The sequence below is a fragment of the Mustela putorius genome, unplaced genomic scaffold, assembly GCF_011764305.1.
Source record: "Mustela putorius furo isolate JIRA1106 unplaced genomic scaffold, ASM1176430v1.1 tig00000174_pilon_pilon_pilon, whole genome shotgun sequence".
In the NCBI taxonomy this organism is placed as follows: domain Eukaryota; kingdom Metazoa; phylum Chordata; class Mammalia; order Carnivora; family Mustelidae; genus Mustela; species Mustela putorius.
Genome location: NW_025421304.1, coordinates 3,728,698 through 3,746,541, shown reverse-complemented (window position 1 = coordinate 3,746,541; position 17,844 = coordinate 3,728,698). Strand labels below are relative to the sequence as shown.

At 56.3% G+C, this 17,844-nt stretch overlaps 1 protein-coding gene and 1 long non-coding RNA gene across 2 annotated transcripts in view; both read right to left on the bottom strand.

Annotated features, from left to right (window-relative positions):
* PEPD (peptidase D) overlaps nt 1-17,844 on the bottom strand; it is a 108,663-nt gene that overhangs the window by 19,128 nt on the left and 71,691 nt on the right. Inside the window, exons 10-11 of the mRNA XM_004765202.3 lie at nt 3,528-3,596; nt 2,372-2,449 (exon numbers count right to left, since the gene is read on the bottom strand). Coding sequence (XP_004765259.1) covers nt 2,372-2,449; nt 3,528-3,596 — 147 coding nt within the window. The remainder of the gene's footprint in view (nt 1-2,371; nt 2,450-3,527; nt 3,597-17,844) is intronic.
* On the bottom strand, nt 3,598-15,973 carry LOC123390959. The gene is made up of 2 exons (XR_006605558.1): nt 11,946-15,973; nt 3,598-11,496 (listed from the first exon to the last, which is right to left on the bottom strand). It is a non-coding gene; the product is annotated as an uncharacterized LOC123390959 (long non-coding RNA).

Here is a 17,844-nt window from a genome sequence, read left to right as displayed (position 1 = left end):
AACTCCACACTACGCTTCTGTTTTGGTTTCATACCTGATGATGAAGTATCGTGGCTTTTATGTTGGGATAACAGAGTGATCTATTATTTACCGAACACAGTAGGCGCGGCAGATCAATTTCAATAAAACAATGGATTATAAATGCTGCCAGCAATCTGGCAATGGCAGTAATCAACAAAACATGTTGTTCTAAATGCTGCATAATAAATCGACTATAATAAACTCATAATTATTCTACTGGCTACATTTCAAAGTTAGCACTAGAAAAACAGAATCACCCATTCAGACTTGGCATTCACACCTACGGGATTCCTGGGTCACTCCTACCTTGGCTGCAAGCAGGAGACGTAGATGCTGTGCCCCCAGGAAGGCCAGGGCCACATCTGGGCCCTGTGGAAAGCTGAGGTACGCTGCGCCCTGGTCAGCCCAGCCCCAGCCCAGCAGTGGGCAGCCTCGGGACACAGCTGTGACCAGCCTCTCAGGGGGTGAGGACCGTAGTGGGGGCAGATAAAGAGGAGCGTGGAGAAGTAGCTACTTCCTCTGGGGTGTGCCAAGTTCACAGAGGAGAAAAATCATGGCCACATTGCACTGCCACAGGGCCCTCTAGGAGGCCAGAGCTGGCCCTAGGACAGCTGAACCTCTCTGGTATGGCTAGGTTGCTGTTTCTGCCCGGGGACTAGAGATCCACATCCTGGACTCCTGGCCCAGCCAGAATGAGCGGCACAAAGGGCACTAGGAAAAGCTCCAGGATGCAAAAGTCTGTGGAGACGCCAGGTGGTCTCTCTTTGGGGCCACCTGTGGCTCAGCCATGGTCCAGAGGGTATAGCCCTCCCCTCTCTGGCCTTGGCCTCCAGCTGAGCCAAGTTTAAGATAGCCACCTCCCTCCCTAAATTCCTCTGGATCTGTACCTGGGCCCTCCCTGTGTCTCAGTGACCTCATCTACATGTGGGCAGGGCAGGGGAGGGGGTGTCCATGGGTGGGGACAGGGTAGATGTCCCTGGGGCCAGGCACTGGGGAAGTCCCGTCAGGGTTTCCACACACCCCTTGGCCCCTGTACCAAGAAGGACCTGAGCCACCCTGGGAGGGGTTCAGTCGCTTCAGGTGTCCACCTGTGTATGCTCCCACCCCTGCTCTGCTGGCCAGGGCCCCGGGAAAGGGCATATGAGCTCGTCCCTGCCTTTCTGACATATTACTTCAGCCCCTTCCTGCTGTTCTGAGAGCCATGTGCTGGCTCCACTGACAGAAAAGTAAACTGAGGCTCCGAGAGGGAACTCGGTGGCTTTGTTTCCTCCCAGGAAGCTGAGCTGGGCTCTGGCCGACAGCAGTCCCAGAACAGCCCATCCCGCTACTGACCCTGGGTGAGTGCAGAGCCTGCAGCCAGCCACGGAGCCCGGTGTGCCCTGTGGCAGGGACAGAATCCCCGGGATTGGGTAGATGTCTGAAAATAGTTAGCAGGGACAGCTGAGAACACGGCTCACACCCCTGAGTGGATGTGAGCCAGGGCCTCCTGTGTGCAGGCTCCCCCAAACCACTGCAAGGCTGGGCTCCACGTGTGGGAGAAGGCCAGGCTCTGGCCGCCGTAGCTCTGGCCAGGGACGGAGCCTAGCGGGGCGACACCCACAACGCAATGCGAGGCCTGATGCTGCCAGGGAGCCGGCCGGTGGGACTCCTGCTCAGGTGTCCCTGCAACCAGGAGTTTCAAGTCCCAAAGAACCGAGTGGGACCGGCCGTGAGTGCCTCCCTCCTCATGTGTTGATGACCACGGCAAGATGTCTGACAGCAAAGACAGGGGGGCTTGTGGGTGGCTCTCAGTGGTCCTGTGGCCACCTGGGCTGGCCCTGCCCGACATCTGGGAGGTGGAGAGGAGAAATGGGGAGTGCCCAGTGCCTGTGAATCCAAGAGAGCTGGTCCAGGTCAGCAAGGCACCCACAGACCCCTGCCAAGGCCCGGGGCAGCTGCCCAGAGAGGTGCGGCACATGGGTGGGACTGAAATCCTGCCAACGGGAGAGCCCGTCCTGGTACCGAAATGGAGATGTGAGTGTGGTGAGTGTGGGGCAAGTGCCGGTGGCTGGCTCAGTCCCCCTCTGAGGCTGCGTCTCAACCCCTCTATGCTCCCCATGCCATGCACAGAGTCCCCCGCACTCGCTCTCAGGGCTTCTCTGGCCTTGCAGAGAAGGCGCCGTGCAGGCAGGCAGCCCTGGCAAAGAAGTCTGGGCCAGAACAGACAGGGCCTCCCAGTTCTCAGCCCTCTCAGGCTGGGACCAAGAGGAACCCTCGTGGAGGCGGAGACCTCCCCCACTCCACCCCACCAGAGCCCCGCGGGTCATAGGCAGAGCCAGGGCAGGGGTGGCTCGGGGCTGGCCTCACTCACCACATGTCTCCATCCTGGATGGTCCGGTCGTTGGGGGCCCCAGCATGTCCGTAGTGCAGCACTGCCGAATTCTCACCACTGCAGAGAACAGGGGGAGGTCAACACCCGTCCTCCCCTGCAGGTCCTGGCCCATGAGCAGGACCAACCCTGCTCCAGGAGAGACCGGGGGCGGGGGGTGCAGGTGGTGCCCTGCAGCCGGCGGCCAGCCTCATGGCTTGTGGCTCCCGTGCTGACACGTGCAGGGCTCCCCCAGCAGAGCACCGTGCGGGCAGGTGCCCTTGGGGCTGGGGATGTTGGAATGGCAGGGGGGTCAAGGGTCTGAAGCCCAGGGAAGGGACCCCAGGGAACCCTCCCTTCCTGCTGGAGGTGGGGGGTAGGCCCAGGGGGAAGGGCCCAGACCATGTCAGGGGCCGCCGTGCTGCCTGCCTCACTCCTCTCCTCGAGCTTGCTTCCCTAATGAGCGATGCCTTTAAGAAAAAAAGGACTTCTAAGTCTGTCCAAAGGAAAAAAAAAAAACCCACCTGGGTGTAATATTTATGGCCCTGTTCAGGAGTCTCAGGAATCATAAAAGTAGAAATAATGATTTTTCTCTCTATCCACCAGAGAAGAACATTTCCAAAGACTGCGATGCTCATATGTATTATTCATGCGCCGAGGACGTGCGCATCAGCAGAGCTGCGGCCCCATCCTGGCTGGACAGAGGCCAGACCCTCTGACCCGGGGCCCGGGCCCGGGCCAGGCGAGCCCGGTGTGCCCAGGAGTGGAGGGGGCCACCCCCAGGCAGGATGTGCCCCTTGAAGACACACCCACAGTGACACCCGTGACACGACACAGCCGTGCACACCCACATTGAACCCCGTGGCCTCCAAGCACACTCAGCCTCATGCAGCTGACACACACAGACACACATGGAGCCTCCTGCCTCAGCCACAAAGGGCCACATGTGGGGGGACATGCTGGCTGTGTGCCCCCGCGGGGTGGCGAGGGAGAGCACGGCAGCAAGCGCCCCGCATGGGCCGGGAGCCTTAGGAGGGGAGAAGGACTTTGCTTCCGTGGCGCTGCAGTGGGCATGGGAGGGAGCAGGTGTGTCTAAGCCCGGGAGGTGGGTGGGCGGGTCACCTTCCCATGGCCCTCTCCCTCCGTCACCCCCACTTACCTGCCGCAGATGCAGGTGTAGGAGCTGTGGCGCATGCCGCCCCGGGAGTAGCAGTAGTGCTCGAAGAGGCTGCGAGGGAAGGAGGGATGTCAGGACGGAGCTGCCAGAGCACACGCGCCCCCCGCCCCCTGCAAGCCCTTGGCCCAGGCCTTGCTCGGCCAGGGGTTCTCCTGGCTCCAAGCTAGCCTCAGATGGCCCTGGGCCTGACCCTGGGGAGGGGCTCCGGGGAAAGGAGAGCAGAGCCGCTGGGCACTGGTCTGGAGGACAGGGTCAAGGCGCAGGCCCTCACGGAGACAAAGCAGGGCAGAGGGGTCCAGACAGGGAGAGAGAGGCAGAGTCTGAGGACAGGCCCTTCTTCTCCTTCCTCACGTGAAGCAGCAAATGGCCCCCTGGACAAGCTCCCCCTCTCTGGGCAGGGGAGGCAAAGATGAGATCCTAGAGGGGGGTCGCCAGCTCCCAGGCTGAGCCCAGAGCCAGAGCCTGGGGAGGCCTCCAGCTGCATAGGATATCAGCAGACCCAGGACAGAGCCAAGGTCAGAGGGTGAGCCACCCTGGGCAAAGGCCTAGGTCCTGCCCCATGCCTTCCTGGGGCAGATCCTGCAGATGACTACAGGGGCTGATGGACCAGACCAGCCTCACGAACACCACCTCAGCAGTGCTGAACCCTTGGGGGGCCATGCTACCAAGAGCTCTGGGGAGGCTGTGGCCCTGCCCATCCTCCTGACCCCCCATAAGCTCCAGGACCTGGGGGCTCTGTACTCAAAGAGCTCAGCCTCTCCAGGCCTCACCCCCTCCCTGATGCCTAGGCATCTCAGGCCCAGCACCCCAGGATCCCTGGCTGAGAAGCAGGTCCACCCACAGAACACCAGGGCAGGGGCCCAAGCACAGGGCTGTACTGCTGCTCCCGTCCTCAGAACACCAAGGCCGCCTGTGGGCATGCTGTGCGGCCATCCTCCCCTGCACGCTCGAGGCTGGTTTCGGGAACGTCTATATAGAGGAGTCTAATCTTCCAGACACTGTAAACACCAATTACGTGTAATTGTTATGATTGGGTATTAAGTAGTTGTCATGCAGGAACGGTTCTGCTACGTTCAGTCGGCTTCCAGACTTGCTTCCCAAGCCTCCCAGGATAATTGTGTATCTGTGAGTGAACGATTTCCTCAACAGAAAGGATTTCAGGAACTGCCACGGGGGCAAGGAAGGGCACACACTGGCCCCTTATCAGTGCCCTGTATTCACAGCAAGGGCACACCGGGGGTGGCCACCAACTTCCACCTCTGGCCCGGAGACCGTGGACCAAGCCACAGCCCTGTGTGCGGCTACAGCCCAGTCCGTACCTTCCCGGGGCCAGCATTCCCAGGGCCCTGCCCCATAGGCAGCCTTTGCTCCCAGACTAGACACCGGGGCCTCAGACATGGGGACCCTCGCACAGCGAGCCCACAGTGAGGGGAGGACGCCTGACGTGCCACGGAGCCGAAGTGCTCCCTTATAAGGAAGACCCAACCCTGTGGGGATAGAAGCAGATCTCGGGGACTGCATGGATCTCCAGGGACTGGGGACAGTGGGCCTCTCCTGGGGTGGGGACAGGCAGACAACGGCAGGCTGTGGGAACAGCCAGGAAGGCCAGGCCAAGGGACAGCTGGGCTGCCTGCGCGCGCAGATGAATAAGCGGGAACATTCTGCAGCGGCCTGACGACGTGGGGAGCGTGGGCGGCTTCACTCCCCCGCAGCCAGTCTCAGTGGCCTGCGTTTCCCTGCCGTGTCCTCTGCTCAGGAGAAACAGCCTTCACGACACGCTCTGGCTTCCACTTAAGAAAAAAGCACTTTAGGGTAAACGGCATAGCTTACAGAAGCGCTCAGCTGAGCAGAGGCTGACCCCGTTTTCACCTGCGGATTGCAGCCCGGCCCTGGGGCAGCTTCTAGCCACAGGAAGACGAGAAACACCAGAAGCTGAAAAGTCACTCGAGCTGAAAATGACTTGAGGTTCTTCAAAATTGGACTTGGGCACCTAATTTTGGTTTAAATGAACTTTTCTGACGCAATGTGAGGACCAGCTGGGGCCTTGATGGCAGTGACAGGTGAATGCAACAGGCCCCCTGTTTTCTGCTCACACGCCTTCGAGGGCCTTCTCTCTGGGCTCTCGAGCCTGGCCTGCAGACACAGGCAATGGTCAAGGGGGCCGTGGAAAGATGCTAGTCCCACCAGCGGCAAGGGTGCTTCCACGCTGCACACTGGGGGCACAGGGGTGACGTGGAGCTCCTGTGGGGCCTGGCTGGGACTCGGTCAGAGCTGCACCTGTTCTCGCTACACGGCTCACAGACCAAGGCGGCGACAGGAGGGCGGTTCGTAAAGATCCCTCTGGAACTTTACGGAAAATACGACAAACTGTGGACCAGATGAGAATCAAGTGGCCCGTGATCAGAGGGGACTCACTCCTGACAGACACAAGTCTACAGCCCGATTTGGCTGGAAGCTACCCATCTATCCCTGGGGAGCCACAGGGAGACCATGGCAGAGTCAGCTGAAAACTGGAACCGAACCGCCCCACCTCCCACACTCAGAAGGGCTCCGTGAAAGATAGTACACGCAGGACCGTGCTCCTGGGACAGGAAGGAAGAGAGAGCAGCCAGGCTTGGGAAACTGGAGGCCTTGGCTTTTGCTGCCATGTGGGGACAGGGATGAGGCCTCAGGGGCATGAGAAGAAGTAACAGAAGAGAACAGAGACCCCATCCCCACATGTCTGGGCTGGGATGCATCCTCAGCAGAAGGGCAAGATGTGGAGAAATTTCACCAGCGTCGTAACAGGCCATGGGAAAGCCTGCCTGGGCTCTAGGGAAAAAATAAAATACCGGACCTCCCTCAGAGCTGCTAGTGTGGGTCTGCCCTCCGGGGGGGTTCAGGGTCCAGCGTGAACCACCTGCATGGTTTGGAAACTCGTACATCAAGAAATTAGCAGAAGTTATGTTGCTGAATGGTGTCCCCAGTAGGAGTGACACAAAGCCAACTGGGCAGCCACAGCCTCAGCCTGGGTCAGCCAGGGTCTATGTGCACGCTTAGGTACACAGACACACACACGGGTGTATATATACACCGCCACACCCTGAAGATGAACATTAGTCCACAGGTTGTCAGACACAGCCAGCACCAGGCTGAGCCCCCCAAGGACTTCTGAAAACAGAACTGTCGGGCACTATATGTACCTACGAACTAACTGACACCTAACCACAGAGCATGAAAACACAACACAGCAGAACTTCTGGAGGTGACCAGTGTATCCACGAGCAGAGGGGGGGCAGGAAGCCAGGCAGCAGGGCCCGCAGCCCAGAGATCACTTCCACCTGCTCTTTCCATCTGTGACTCCCTCCGGTGTGCGTGTGCCCGTGTCCTGCGGGGCCGACCCGCCCCACTCCCTCCTGCTCGCCTGCGTGGGGCATGGGGTGGGGAGCACATGGCTGGGCAGCAGGCACATGGCCTGGCAGCAGGGGGGTGGCTTCCTGACGTGCAGAGGCGAGCAGGGGTCTCACGCACACCGGCCACAGTGTGGTCCCTGAAGGTCCCCCCGGGCACGGCCGTGCCTCTATCAATTTACTCTCCTTGCCCATAAATTTCTCCCAAGCAGGACACGAGTGGAAAATGCTTTGTCTCCCAGGCATCAACGAGAACCTTTCAGGAACCTGGGCGAGTCTGTGCTGTGAATAACGACGTGGATGGAGCGACCCCCGCGACAGAGGGGCAGGCCCATTTGTCAGTGCCTGGAGATGACGGATGGGGCAGGGAGAGCAGATGCCGCGGCCCCGATCTGCAGGAGCGGGGTCTCCGGGGACAGCACTGCGGGCCTCCCCCGGGGCCCGCACATCCAGTCCACGGAGCTTTCCTGGGCTCACAGCCCAGCTCCTGCCCTCTGAGGTTTATCGCCTGATGAGCAGATAACCGCGGTCCTATAAAAATGCATTAGCTGCCCAAGATGATGGCAGAAGGGCTGCCCGGGGCAGCCGGTGTCAGCGAGCCATCAGCATAAGTGTGAGGGCCGGCAGCCGGGCCAGCGGGGGAGGTGAGCCGGGGCTGCATCACCCCCCACCACCCAAACCCGGGCAGATCCCGGGAGGCCGAGCCGGGAACAGGAGCGTGGAAGGGCAGATGGGCAGGCTGCTCCCCACACATGGCTTCTCCACCTGGCGCGTGTCCCATCGTCCTTGCTCTGGGCCACATGCCGAGCCTCATGGGGCCCCGCTCAGTACTGATACCGAAGCCAGATCCTAGCTCTGCCATGTACCAGCTGTATGGCCCGTCTATGCCTCAGTTTCCTCATCTGTAAGATGGAGTAACAGCACCTCCCACAGAGCTGCTGTATCGCTTACATGATGAGACACACGGAGGTTGTAACGGTGTCTTCCAGGACACATTGGCTGTCACCGCTGTCCAAGTTCAGGGGCTTCAAAGGGACTGCACACAGCAAGGACCCCTTGAGGGAGGCCGGGCTTACACACAGAGTCTCTTGTCCTTTAAAGCCAAACAGAATCCCCCCATGGCCCAGACCCCTGTGCCCACACGATGCGTCCCCAGGACAGACACGCACACGGGCGTCCTCTGACACGGGGCATCCAGCTGCCTCTGTTCTGCTCATGCCTCCGGAAGTCTCGCCTCCTCAGGGAAGTGCCAGGGCCTCAAGGGGTGAGAAAGGAGGGCGTGGGCGTGTCTCGTGCTGTCCTGGGGCTATCACAGCACTGGTGTACTCTGGATTCACATTTACTCTGTTTAATCGACTACCCTTATGTTGGGGGGATAAACGACGACTACGGAGTGAATGTGACGGGCCTTTTGGAGACCTGAGGACGTACTAAAAGAAAATTCTTGACAGTAAGAAAACCACAGTCCCAAAAACAAGAGCCCTGGGATTCACCTTGAGGCGAGCGGAGTGTGTTTCTGTTTTCCTGCTTTCCCCAACAGGTAGGCAGCAGCAAGAGAGGACTCGGATCTAGACCCCGAGGAGGGGTCTCTGTTGGGGAACAGCAGGAGAACAGCTTTTCCAGGGAACCAGAAGCATAGACCACAGTATTTTTTTGAATTTCCAGGGAAGGGTGGATACTGTTTCGCTCACTTCTTCTGGGCTCATCAGAAAGCACCCATGGGGGAGGACAGTCCCCATCCCGCTCTGGTCATCACGGGCCATCCACCGTGGCCGGGCTCTGCCCAAATTCCCGGGAGAGCCGCAGCTCCTGTAACCGAGTTCTCCATGGGCCTCTTGAACGGCAGGTTCAGGACTGGATGGGGGTGAACTGGGAGGCTGCCTGTCCCTCCCCTTCCCTGGGCCCTCCCTTGAGGAAAGACACAGAGCACACTAGGGAGCCACGACTGAGGCTCCAGGGTGTTGGAACAGAGCAAGTAACATTCACAGAGTTTGTCACCAAGAAGGGACCGAGCTGGACTAAACCCAGACATGCAGTGCTAATAAAACCACAGCTCACGGCACAGCCTACAACACTTGGCACCCGCAGGGACACAGACCATATGCAGTGGCTCTGTGGCTGTCTCCACCAGCAGGAGCTCCTTCTGCCTGAGGCCCCGAACCCCAAGTTCCCTCCCACTGCCCCACCTGAGTCCCGGACTAGGGACAACAACACCTTCTCGCCCGGGACCTCCCACAAGGCCCCACCATTAAGAGAAACCGAATGGCCCCCGGCAGCCTCTGGTGTTACCAACAGTCCTTTAGGGGAAGGAGTGATTCTCCTCCTTTGTGAGAAAAAGGCCCAGCAAGAGCAGCCTCAGAGACAGGGTCACGGCAGGAAGGCGAGGAGCACTGGAGAGAAGCCACTCCCTCGCTCCCCACGACCAGCAGCTATCAAGGTATGAGCTAATTAGCATTTTAATTGGATAATTGGGAATTCTAAATCGCCTATCTTGTATTAAGCATAACTGAGGACATAACATGACATTCAATTAACAAATATTCCTCTTTATTCTTGACATGCTTGATTAGGCTGGATTTCCGAGTTCTTTGGTATCCGCGACGGGAGAAAGCCCTTGCCGCATCAGACTGCTAATAAATGCAAATCACAAATATATAGAGAAGATTTTAGAAACTCTCTACACAAAGGGGGGAAAAAAAACCCTCACCCATCATCTTATCCCCCAGAGAGAACCTCTAGTCAAGTATGTCATTGAACATCCTTCCAGGCACTTTTTTTTTTTAGAGGCATAAACACAGATTTCTAAAAATAATAATGAGCTGTATATTAAAATAACGAAACCTTCCTTGAAGCCACTTTTTGACTGAAGTCTGACGTGCACACGGAAGAGGACTGCGATCGCAGGGGCCCAGCACAGGGACCCAGCACGCGGGGGCCCTGCCCAGCCCAGCCTCCCTCCCTCCCTCGGGCACCTGACTTCAACACTACTCTGGACTCCTGCCTCCCCAGGATCTTTATGTCAAGGCTTCTCTGTGCAGTTTCTCCTGCCGCTGCCCTTGACGCCTGCGAGACCCGCCCCGGTGGCAGGTGGCTGTCACTGCTCCTTCTTCTTGTCGGTAGTGTCCAACCTGCTCCGCTCATGCTGCTGCTGAACATCCTGGAGGTTTCCAGACTGCGGCTCTCATGAATGGGGTTGCCCCGGACGCTCATCCTGCTTCACACCAATGCGTGGGGCCCAACTGAGCTCAAAAGGTGCCCGCCCTGCCGCCAGCCCTGGGAGACATGTCAGGGAAGGGTCTTGCGAAAGCGACACCATGTTCCCTTGCTCATAGATACGTATCTGTACTGTACTTATTTTTCGGGGTCACTCTGTCCAGAATCTGACCACTGCTCGCCGCTGACGCTGGTGCAGGCCACCTTCTTCTCTCGCAGGGTGATGGTGACAGGGATGGAGCCGATCTCCCAGCTTCTGACCTCATCCCCTGTGGGGGGCTCCCTTGATGATAATCTAAGGAGGACCACAGAGTCCTGACTTGCTGGGAGCAGCCCGCTCCCTCTCATTTCCCCATCTCCTCTCATCTTCTCCGTTCGCCTCCCCACTGTTGCTCTTGGGGCCGCCAGGCAAGCTCCCAGCGCAGGGCCATCAGAGGAGCCTCATTCTCTCTGCCTGGAATGTCTGTCCCAGAGATCCATGGCTTGCTCTCCCCTTGAGGACTGTCCCCATGTCCCCTTCTCAGGGACGCCTGTCCCCAGTTCCCTGGATGAAGGACTCCCTCGCCCGTTGCCCTCACCGTACGACTCCCATCCATCCATCCATCCATCCAGGCATCCATCCATCCACCCAACCTTTCTCACTTCCATTAGGCTGGAGTCTTGTCTCTACTGCTCACTCAAGTGTCCCCAGAGCCCAGAATTGTGCCTGGCACACTGACGCCTCCCCATACATTTCTGTCGAGTGATTGCACAGTACACGGTTGTGTGGGCGGCACCACACCCTGTAATTTACTTCCCCAATTTCACGCTGCTGGGTATCTAGGTTGTCTCCATCTCCGTGTTACGATGGACACCCGTGGCCATATGCCTTTCCCTGCCTCTGGACTAAATTCCTAGAAGGAGAATTACTCGGGCACATTTTGAGTCTCAGGGCCCGTTCTGCCCGACAGACCCCGAACAAGTTCACGAGGATTTTCAGGGTCCTGGGCGGTGCACCACAGAAACACGCTGCCCACTGAGCTGCGAATCTGGCAGGCAAAACAAAAAAGTATTTTGTTGTTTCATTGATTAACTGGCCTGTTTACATGCTTATGTCCTCCTGTTTCTTCCTTTCTGAGTGGCCTGTATTTTTTTTTTTTTTTAGAAAAATGAATGTTCTTATCTTTACCTTATTCATCCCTAAAGGATTTATACAGGAAGGACACTAGCCAGTGGTGTTGACCATCATCTGGGTAGCAAGGAGCTGGCCCGTTCTGACCCCTGTAGGACCATCTTTGCCGATTCCTTGAAAAAAGGGCAGGGCGGTGGGGGCAGGAGCTGCAGTCAAGAAAGGCAGGACTGACCGGCACCTGGATGACGATATACAGGAAGACAAAACCTGAAGCCTGCAGCACGCAGCTCTGGTGAACATTCTAGAAAAAATCTAGACCCCTTTGGGGCTGACGCTCTTGAACGAGTGGGAGGGCCGCAGGTTTGGGAGGCCCGGGGAGAGCTGCGCCCAATGTACCTTCAGCCAGGATCAACACCTGCTCGCATCTGACCCGACTGCACCAACCCTGGCCGACATCAGCAATCACAGCCTTCTTGGCTCCAAAGCAAAACCATCGTGCCCCCCCACCCCTTTAAAACAATGCTCCGGGCCACCCAAAGAATCACCCGTGGAGCAGCAATGTATAATGAGGAAGGGACGGAGGGAGCTAGTTCTTGCTTGACACAGTCCAGAAGCTACTTCCCTCCCAAGGATGACTGCACCCCTGCCTCCCCTCCCCAGGAAGGTGCACAGGGAGGATGCCCATACATGGGGAGCCTCCTGGAAGAGCAACAGCTAGAATCTCCCCAAGCACAACAGAAGTCCATGCGATGGCATCACGGGGTCCACCGGCACACACGTTCTACGCGTCAGGTGTTTAAAGTGTTCCACTCCACCTACGGCAGATCATACTGAGTTTCACTCATGACAGGGATATAAAGCTTTCTTTTAAAGGACACGTAAAGAAAAAAAATAATAAACCATTAAGCAAACAATACTGCAAGTGGGACAAGGACTTGGCAGATGGTGTGGGGGTGTCACGTGACTGATGCTGGGGGATCCTGCTTTAACAAGGCTTTTCTGCAGAAAAACCCGTTTTTAGCTCCGGGCGGGAGTTCCTTGGTCCAGAAGGTCCCTGCTCCCAGAGAGCACCTGCCTGTCCTCGGAACACAGCTGGTGGGAGGGACTCTTAACAGAACCCGGATTCTCTCCTGTACCCCCCTCCCTTGCTCCTGTCCCCAGCCTAGGGGCCTCAGATACCCAGCCCGTGTGGACCCTCAGGGCAAATGCCAAATGGGTCCCCTCTGTTCTTAGCACCTGGAATGCTGGGGGGTCTCGGGGGACGATGCCACCTCTGGCAAATCCGGCTGCTAAGGGCCTCGGACAAGCAGATGCCAAGTTCTTACCATGCCCCTCGGCTCTGCCACTGAGTGAAGACACGCAAGCCTTCCCTTCAGCCTGAATCCTGGCTGGAGCCTTACTTGGCAACGTTTCCGTCATCCTTTGTTTAATGGCCCGTCATAAAGCCAGGTCATTACACAGGGCCTGCTCAGGGCAAGGATCCTCACAAATGCCCACGTGGCTCCACGGTTAGACAGCACCACGGGTGTCTGGTGGCCACCACGCCCCGCATGCGGTGTCCTTGGAGCCACCAAATGGCCACGAGGCCCCACTCCACAAATTCCTGCCACCGCCCATGGAAGAAGCAACCCCTGGAATCCTTCCCCATAAAGGTGCTTCCTATACACAAATCCCGCAGAGCCTAAGGTCCCGGCTTCCACTTGGCGCGGCCGGGACACCTCTCTACAGGAAGAGAGGGCTGTGCTTTCTGAACCCCTCCAGGGTGTCTGGCTTATTTCTACAGAGCCCACTACTACCTTATTCCCAAACATCAAATTTCTCTGTCAGCCTCATTATCTTAAAGTATGTCACAAATCTGCCCTCTCAGATAGAACGTTCTCTGGAAAGCACTGTTTTATGTCAATGCCTCTCTAAAGCAGCAGGTCCAAAGCGTCAGCTGGCTCATCGCAGCCCAGCTCCAGCTCTAGTCAGGCCTCTGGGGCTCTCCTCTTTGGACTGAGTTGCCTCCTGGGTCCCATTTTTCCTTCCCACAGTACTCTGCTCAAGGTTCTCGACACCAGCCAGGTTCAGAAGCACACATGCAAAACATTCTAGGTGTTCTAGGCTCAGTACACGAAATACAGGGAACTCGTCCCCTGGGGTATCAGGGTACCTGGGGCCACCTCTAGGCTAGAGGACCCAGGAGAGCGGTGTCGCTGCAGCCCGGGATCCCGGCCACCTGCAAGAAGGGGGAACCATGGCTGCCTCACCAGGTGAGTGGTACCCCAGGAACCTAAGACACAGTGTGTCCTCTTTGAGAATATTCTCCTGAGCTCTGGGGAGACACAAAGCCCAGGTCGAAGGCAAACTGTCAATGGAAGGAGGCCCAGACACCGTCTGGCAGGCCTGGGTGGGCTCTTGGTGGCAACGGCCCTCTCTGCCCTGCACCCGCTCGCATTTCCCAGCAGCATCCTGGCTACTCAGTGCACGCCGCCTGGGACCCTCTCCTAACAAGCCTTTGCGTCCGGCTCACAACTCCAAACGTTAGTTGAGACACACTTGGCTGGACGAGCGACAGCAGTGCTATTTATCACTTTGAAAGTCTTTATCCACTTAAGATGATGAATGGGGAGAGCACCCAGGCTGCTCCTGTAGAAAGATCAGCCCTTAAGAGAGGAGGCACCACCAGTGGGGGACGCTCTCCAACGGGGCAGTGGGCTCCTCTCGCCAGGCCCCCAGGGCCTCAGCACCGGCTCATCCCACAGGGTTAGCTCCTCACCTGTCCCCAACATGCTACAGGATGACCATGCTGGGTCCGCAGGGAACAGGTGAGGAGATTTAAGAACTTGCTCTTGTACTCAGAACCTTTCTCCTGCTGGCTTCCTGCAGATAGAGGGCAGGTCCCTAAAAGTATCCTCCAACCTCCATGAATTAAAGAATTTTGGTAACTTAAACGTATTTATCAATAGCAAATTAATAAGGTCTAAGTCCTATGATGACAGGGTGATTAAACGGTTTTTTAAATAATCCATTTTTAATTAAAATGCTACCCTCTCTTGGTTTCTGGATAGATTCAAAAGAAAGTCTTAACAGATGTCTTGTTTTTAAATACACATTATATAAAGCCAATAATTAGAAGAATTCATGCTTTTAATTATACTTTAATTATTCTTTGCCTATTGATGCGAAGTTAAATATTCTCTCTTTCTGGTACTACCGCCAACCGAAGCCAGCAGACAGCCAGCAGGAACTGCTCCGTGTGTGAAGTCCTGTTTCAGAGAGCTGTATAGAGAAGGTTCTCTGGAACGCTCTGTCTTCCTCCTGGCAGATGGCATCTATTTCTAGTGAATTGCCTGGTCTGGAGGCACTCTCCCGGCTCCTGGCCAGGAAAAGTCATGCTCCAAGGCCAAAGCACCAGCTATGTGCTAAGGGTCTGCGTGTCCCCTCCTCTTGTCCGGCCATGAGGCCAGGAAGGTCCCGTGGCTGCTCCATCTCCTCCCTGCACACCCTGCGAACCGTCTTCACCAGTATGACCCACACAAACAACCAAATCGCCCACCCAACTTCAGCAAGCTTACAGAACGCCATGCGGACTTGGAGGAGGGAGCAGAGAGAGTCAGGCTGTGAAGTGGAGCTTTCTGCTTCCTCTCCAGGGAGCGTCCATACTGGCTGGTGGGCCTGGAGCACTGTTTCGCCCTCCGTCCCCAGCCCCAGCCCCGCCCCCGCTGCCAGCACATGACCCTCGCACCAGGACCGCTGCCGCCCCTCCGCCCCGCTCCCTCGAGCCCACCTCGCTGCCCGGCTAGCCAGGCCCCCTCATGGCCCACCTGCCGGCCCCAGAGGTGGTGGCTGGAGGAGGCCGTCAGGGGCCCCTCCCCTCTCTCACCATCTAAAGCCCTTCCCAGGTGAGCCCTCTCCTCTCTCCTCCCTCCCCCGACCCCACAGACACACCCGCCCTTCATGGCTTTCACCTCTTGCATGTGGCTGTGCCCCTTTTTCCTACCGGCCTCGAAGGGAAGTCATAGATACAGGCCCAAGGCACCCTACGGCCAAGGCTGGGTACAGGGACGAGCACGCAGTAGGTCCTCAGTAAACATCTGAGGAAAGGGTAACGGATGGCACGGACGGTTGGCGGAACATGCCCGATGGTCCAAACAGAACACGTGCACATGTGCCCGTCCCAAAACAGGGGGCCTTAAACCCCAGCTGCTCCAGAGGCGCCTGGGCGGAGACCTGGCCATGTGCTCGCCTGTCTCCCTGTAGTCCGAGGGACCATGGGATCCGGTTCTCGCCAAAGGGAGCATGAGTGGGAGTGACGTGGGCCACTTCCAGGCAAGGCTTTTAGGAGTGGGTATAAGCTTGCCACGCTTTCTCTCTCCCCTCTCAATGGGAGGGCAGAAGAGTCAGGGAACAGAAGCAACTTTGACCCTGGGGGAGGACAGTCCCAGGGTCTGCCTCAGACTGCGATGTGAGCCAGGAATAAACACTCACTGTGCCCGGCCAGTGAGATCTGCGTTTTTGTTGTTAGTGCAGCAAAGGCTATGCTATGTCGACGAACACACATAGGAATTTAGAATATGGTAAAGGTGGAATTTTTAGGTCAGGGAGGTAAAGACATCATTCCAAGATGGTGGGCTAATGGGCCATTTCACAGGGGGTAAAAATGCCTGACATCCTTGCTTACTCATCACTCTTTTTTTTTTTTTTTTAAAGATTCTATTTACTTATTTGACAGACAGAGATCACAAGTAGGCAGAGAGGCAGGCAGAGAGAGAGAAGGGGAAGCAGACTCCCTGATGAGCAGAGAGCCCAATGCAGGGCTCGATCCCAGGACCCTGAGATCATGACCTGAGCTGAAGGCAGAGGCTTAACCCACTGAGCCACCCAGGCGCCCCAATTACTCATCACTCTTAAATGCATTTTAGGAAGACCAAAGAGTTACATGTAAAATAAACATGGGGATGCACGGATTTGTCACACCGTCCATACCAGTGTGGAAATATGTTGTAACTGCACAGAAAGTTTTTTTAAAGAAAATCGTAAAACCATAAAGCTAGAAGACAGACGTGAGCAGCTGAATTGTATCGAGGCAGAAGAGGAGGCTGATGTGGGGATGTAAAAGGCATCAGCTGCACAGGAAAGGGGAAATTTGACAATCGATGTTTAAACGGTGCATCACACTGGGAAAAAATATTTTGACAAGTAGAAGGGTAACATGAAAGGCCCTAATGTGACATGCTCTCGGAGACCAGTAAGCAGTACCCCGAATGTCCCAACAGCAGCTTGTGCCAAGGACAGACAAGCCACAAAGACAAATGGGAGAGAAGCACCTGCAAGAGAAGCTTCACCTCCCAGTAACCAAAGAAGTGCAAACAAAGGTCAGTATTACTTTCCCCTTATTAGTTGGTAGAGATGAAAAGTGATAAAAGGAACACAGTTGACTCTGGGGACCGAGTGGGTACAGGTATTCATGGGTGTGTGTGTGTGTGTGTGTACACATATGTGTGTACGCTCAGCTCAGTGGCAGACAGTACGGGTTCTCGAGGCTGCCTGGCTCCACCAAGACCCATCTGTCTGCTGTAGGATCATGGACCAGATACTTAAAGCCTCTATGTGTCCTATAAAGTGCAAGACGGTGCTACTCGTCACACCTCATGGTATTAAATGAGAAAATTTCTAGGAAGCACATAGTATGTACTCACCGGACATTAATGTCCTGGCAGGTATAAGGGAGTGTAAGTTCTGGAGGACAGGTTGGCTTTGTGCATCAAAATTTCCCCCAGCAATTCCAGTTGTGGGAATTTACCCCAAAGAGATGGAAAGTTAAACACTTGAGAGAGAGAGAGAGATGAGGTTGATCGCTGCAGTGTTGTTCAGGCTGGGAAGTCCAAAGCCACAGGGCCATTCCCAGGGGAAGACTGGTATGAGCGGATCGGGCGGGGCCCCACATGTGCCGTGTGCCTGGGCTCAGAGAAGGAAGAGATATCTCCTTGACACAGGAGGAGGAACAGTGTGGTCCCAGCAGATCAAAGTCTGTCCGTTTGTCCCCCTGGAGAGACCCAGAAGCACGTCTGCTAAAGCCACAACTCTATCACAGGTTTTTTTTCATACCTTACTTATAAGGTTCTGTACTGACTGAATTTCCTATTGGGATATGTGATACCTTTTTACCAGAAAAAAAGCTGTTTCATTTTGAAAATATTTTTTGGAAGAAATGAAATCTCCTTGTTGAAGACCAGCTGCCCTGTACCAGTCTTGCCCCACTCACTGCCCCTCTCCCTCCCCAGGCCTCTCAGGATGTGCTGGGCCCAAGGGACCCAACCCACACAGCCAGGATCCAGGACCACTCCCCGAAGCTGCCACAAGGGGTCGCAAGTGCACACCGCCTGCCACCTGCACACAGCAACTTGAGAAAACTTTGGCTTGGCTTTGGGGACTGCAGTTCAGAAACTCAGTAGGCAAAGCTCTCTGGTTTGGGGTATGGAGAATCCAAGCCACGAGAATATCTGCTCAGCCCTGCTTCCAAAGCCCACTTAACTTCCTTCTCTGGACTAAGATTTTGTGGCAAACCCCCTGTCTGCACAAAGAGATAGCTCTCTTGCAGCGG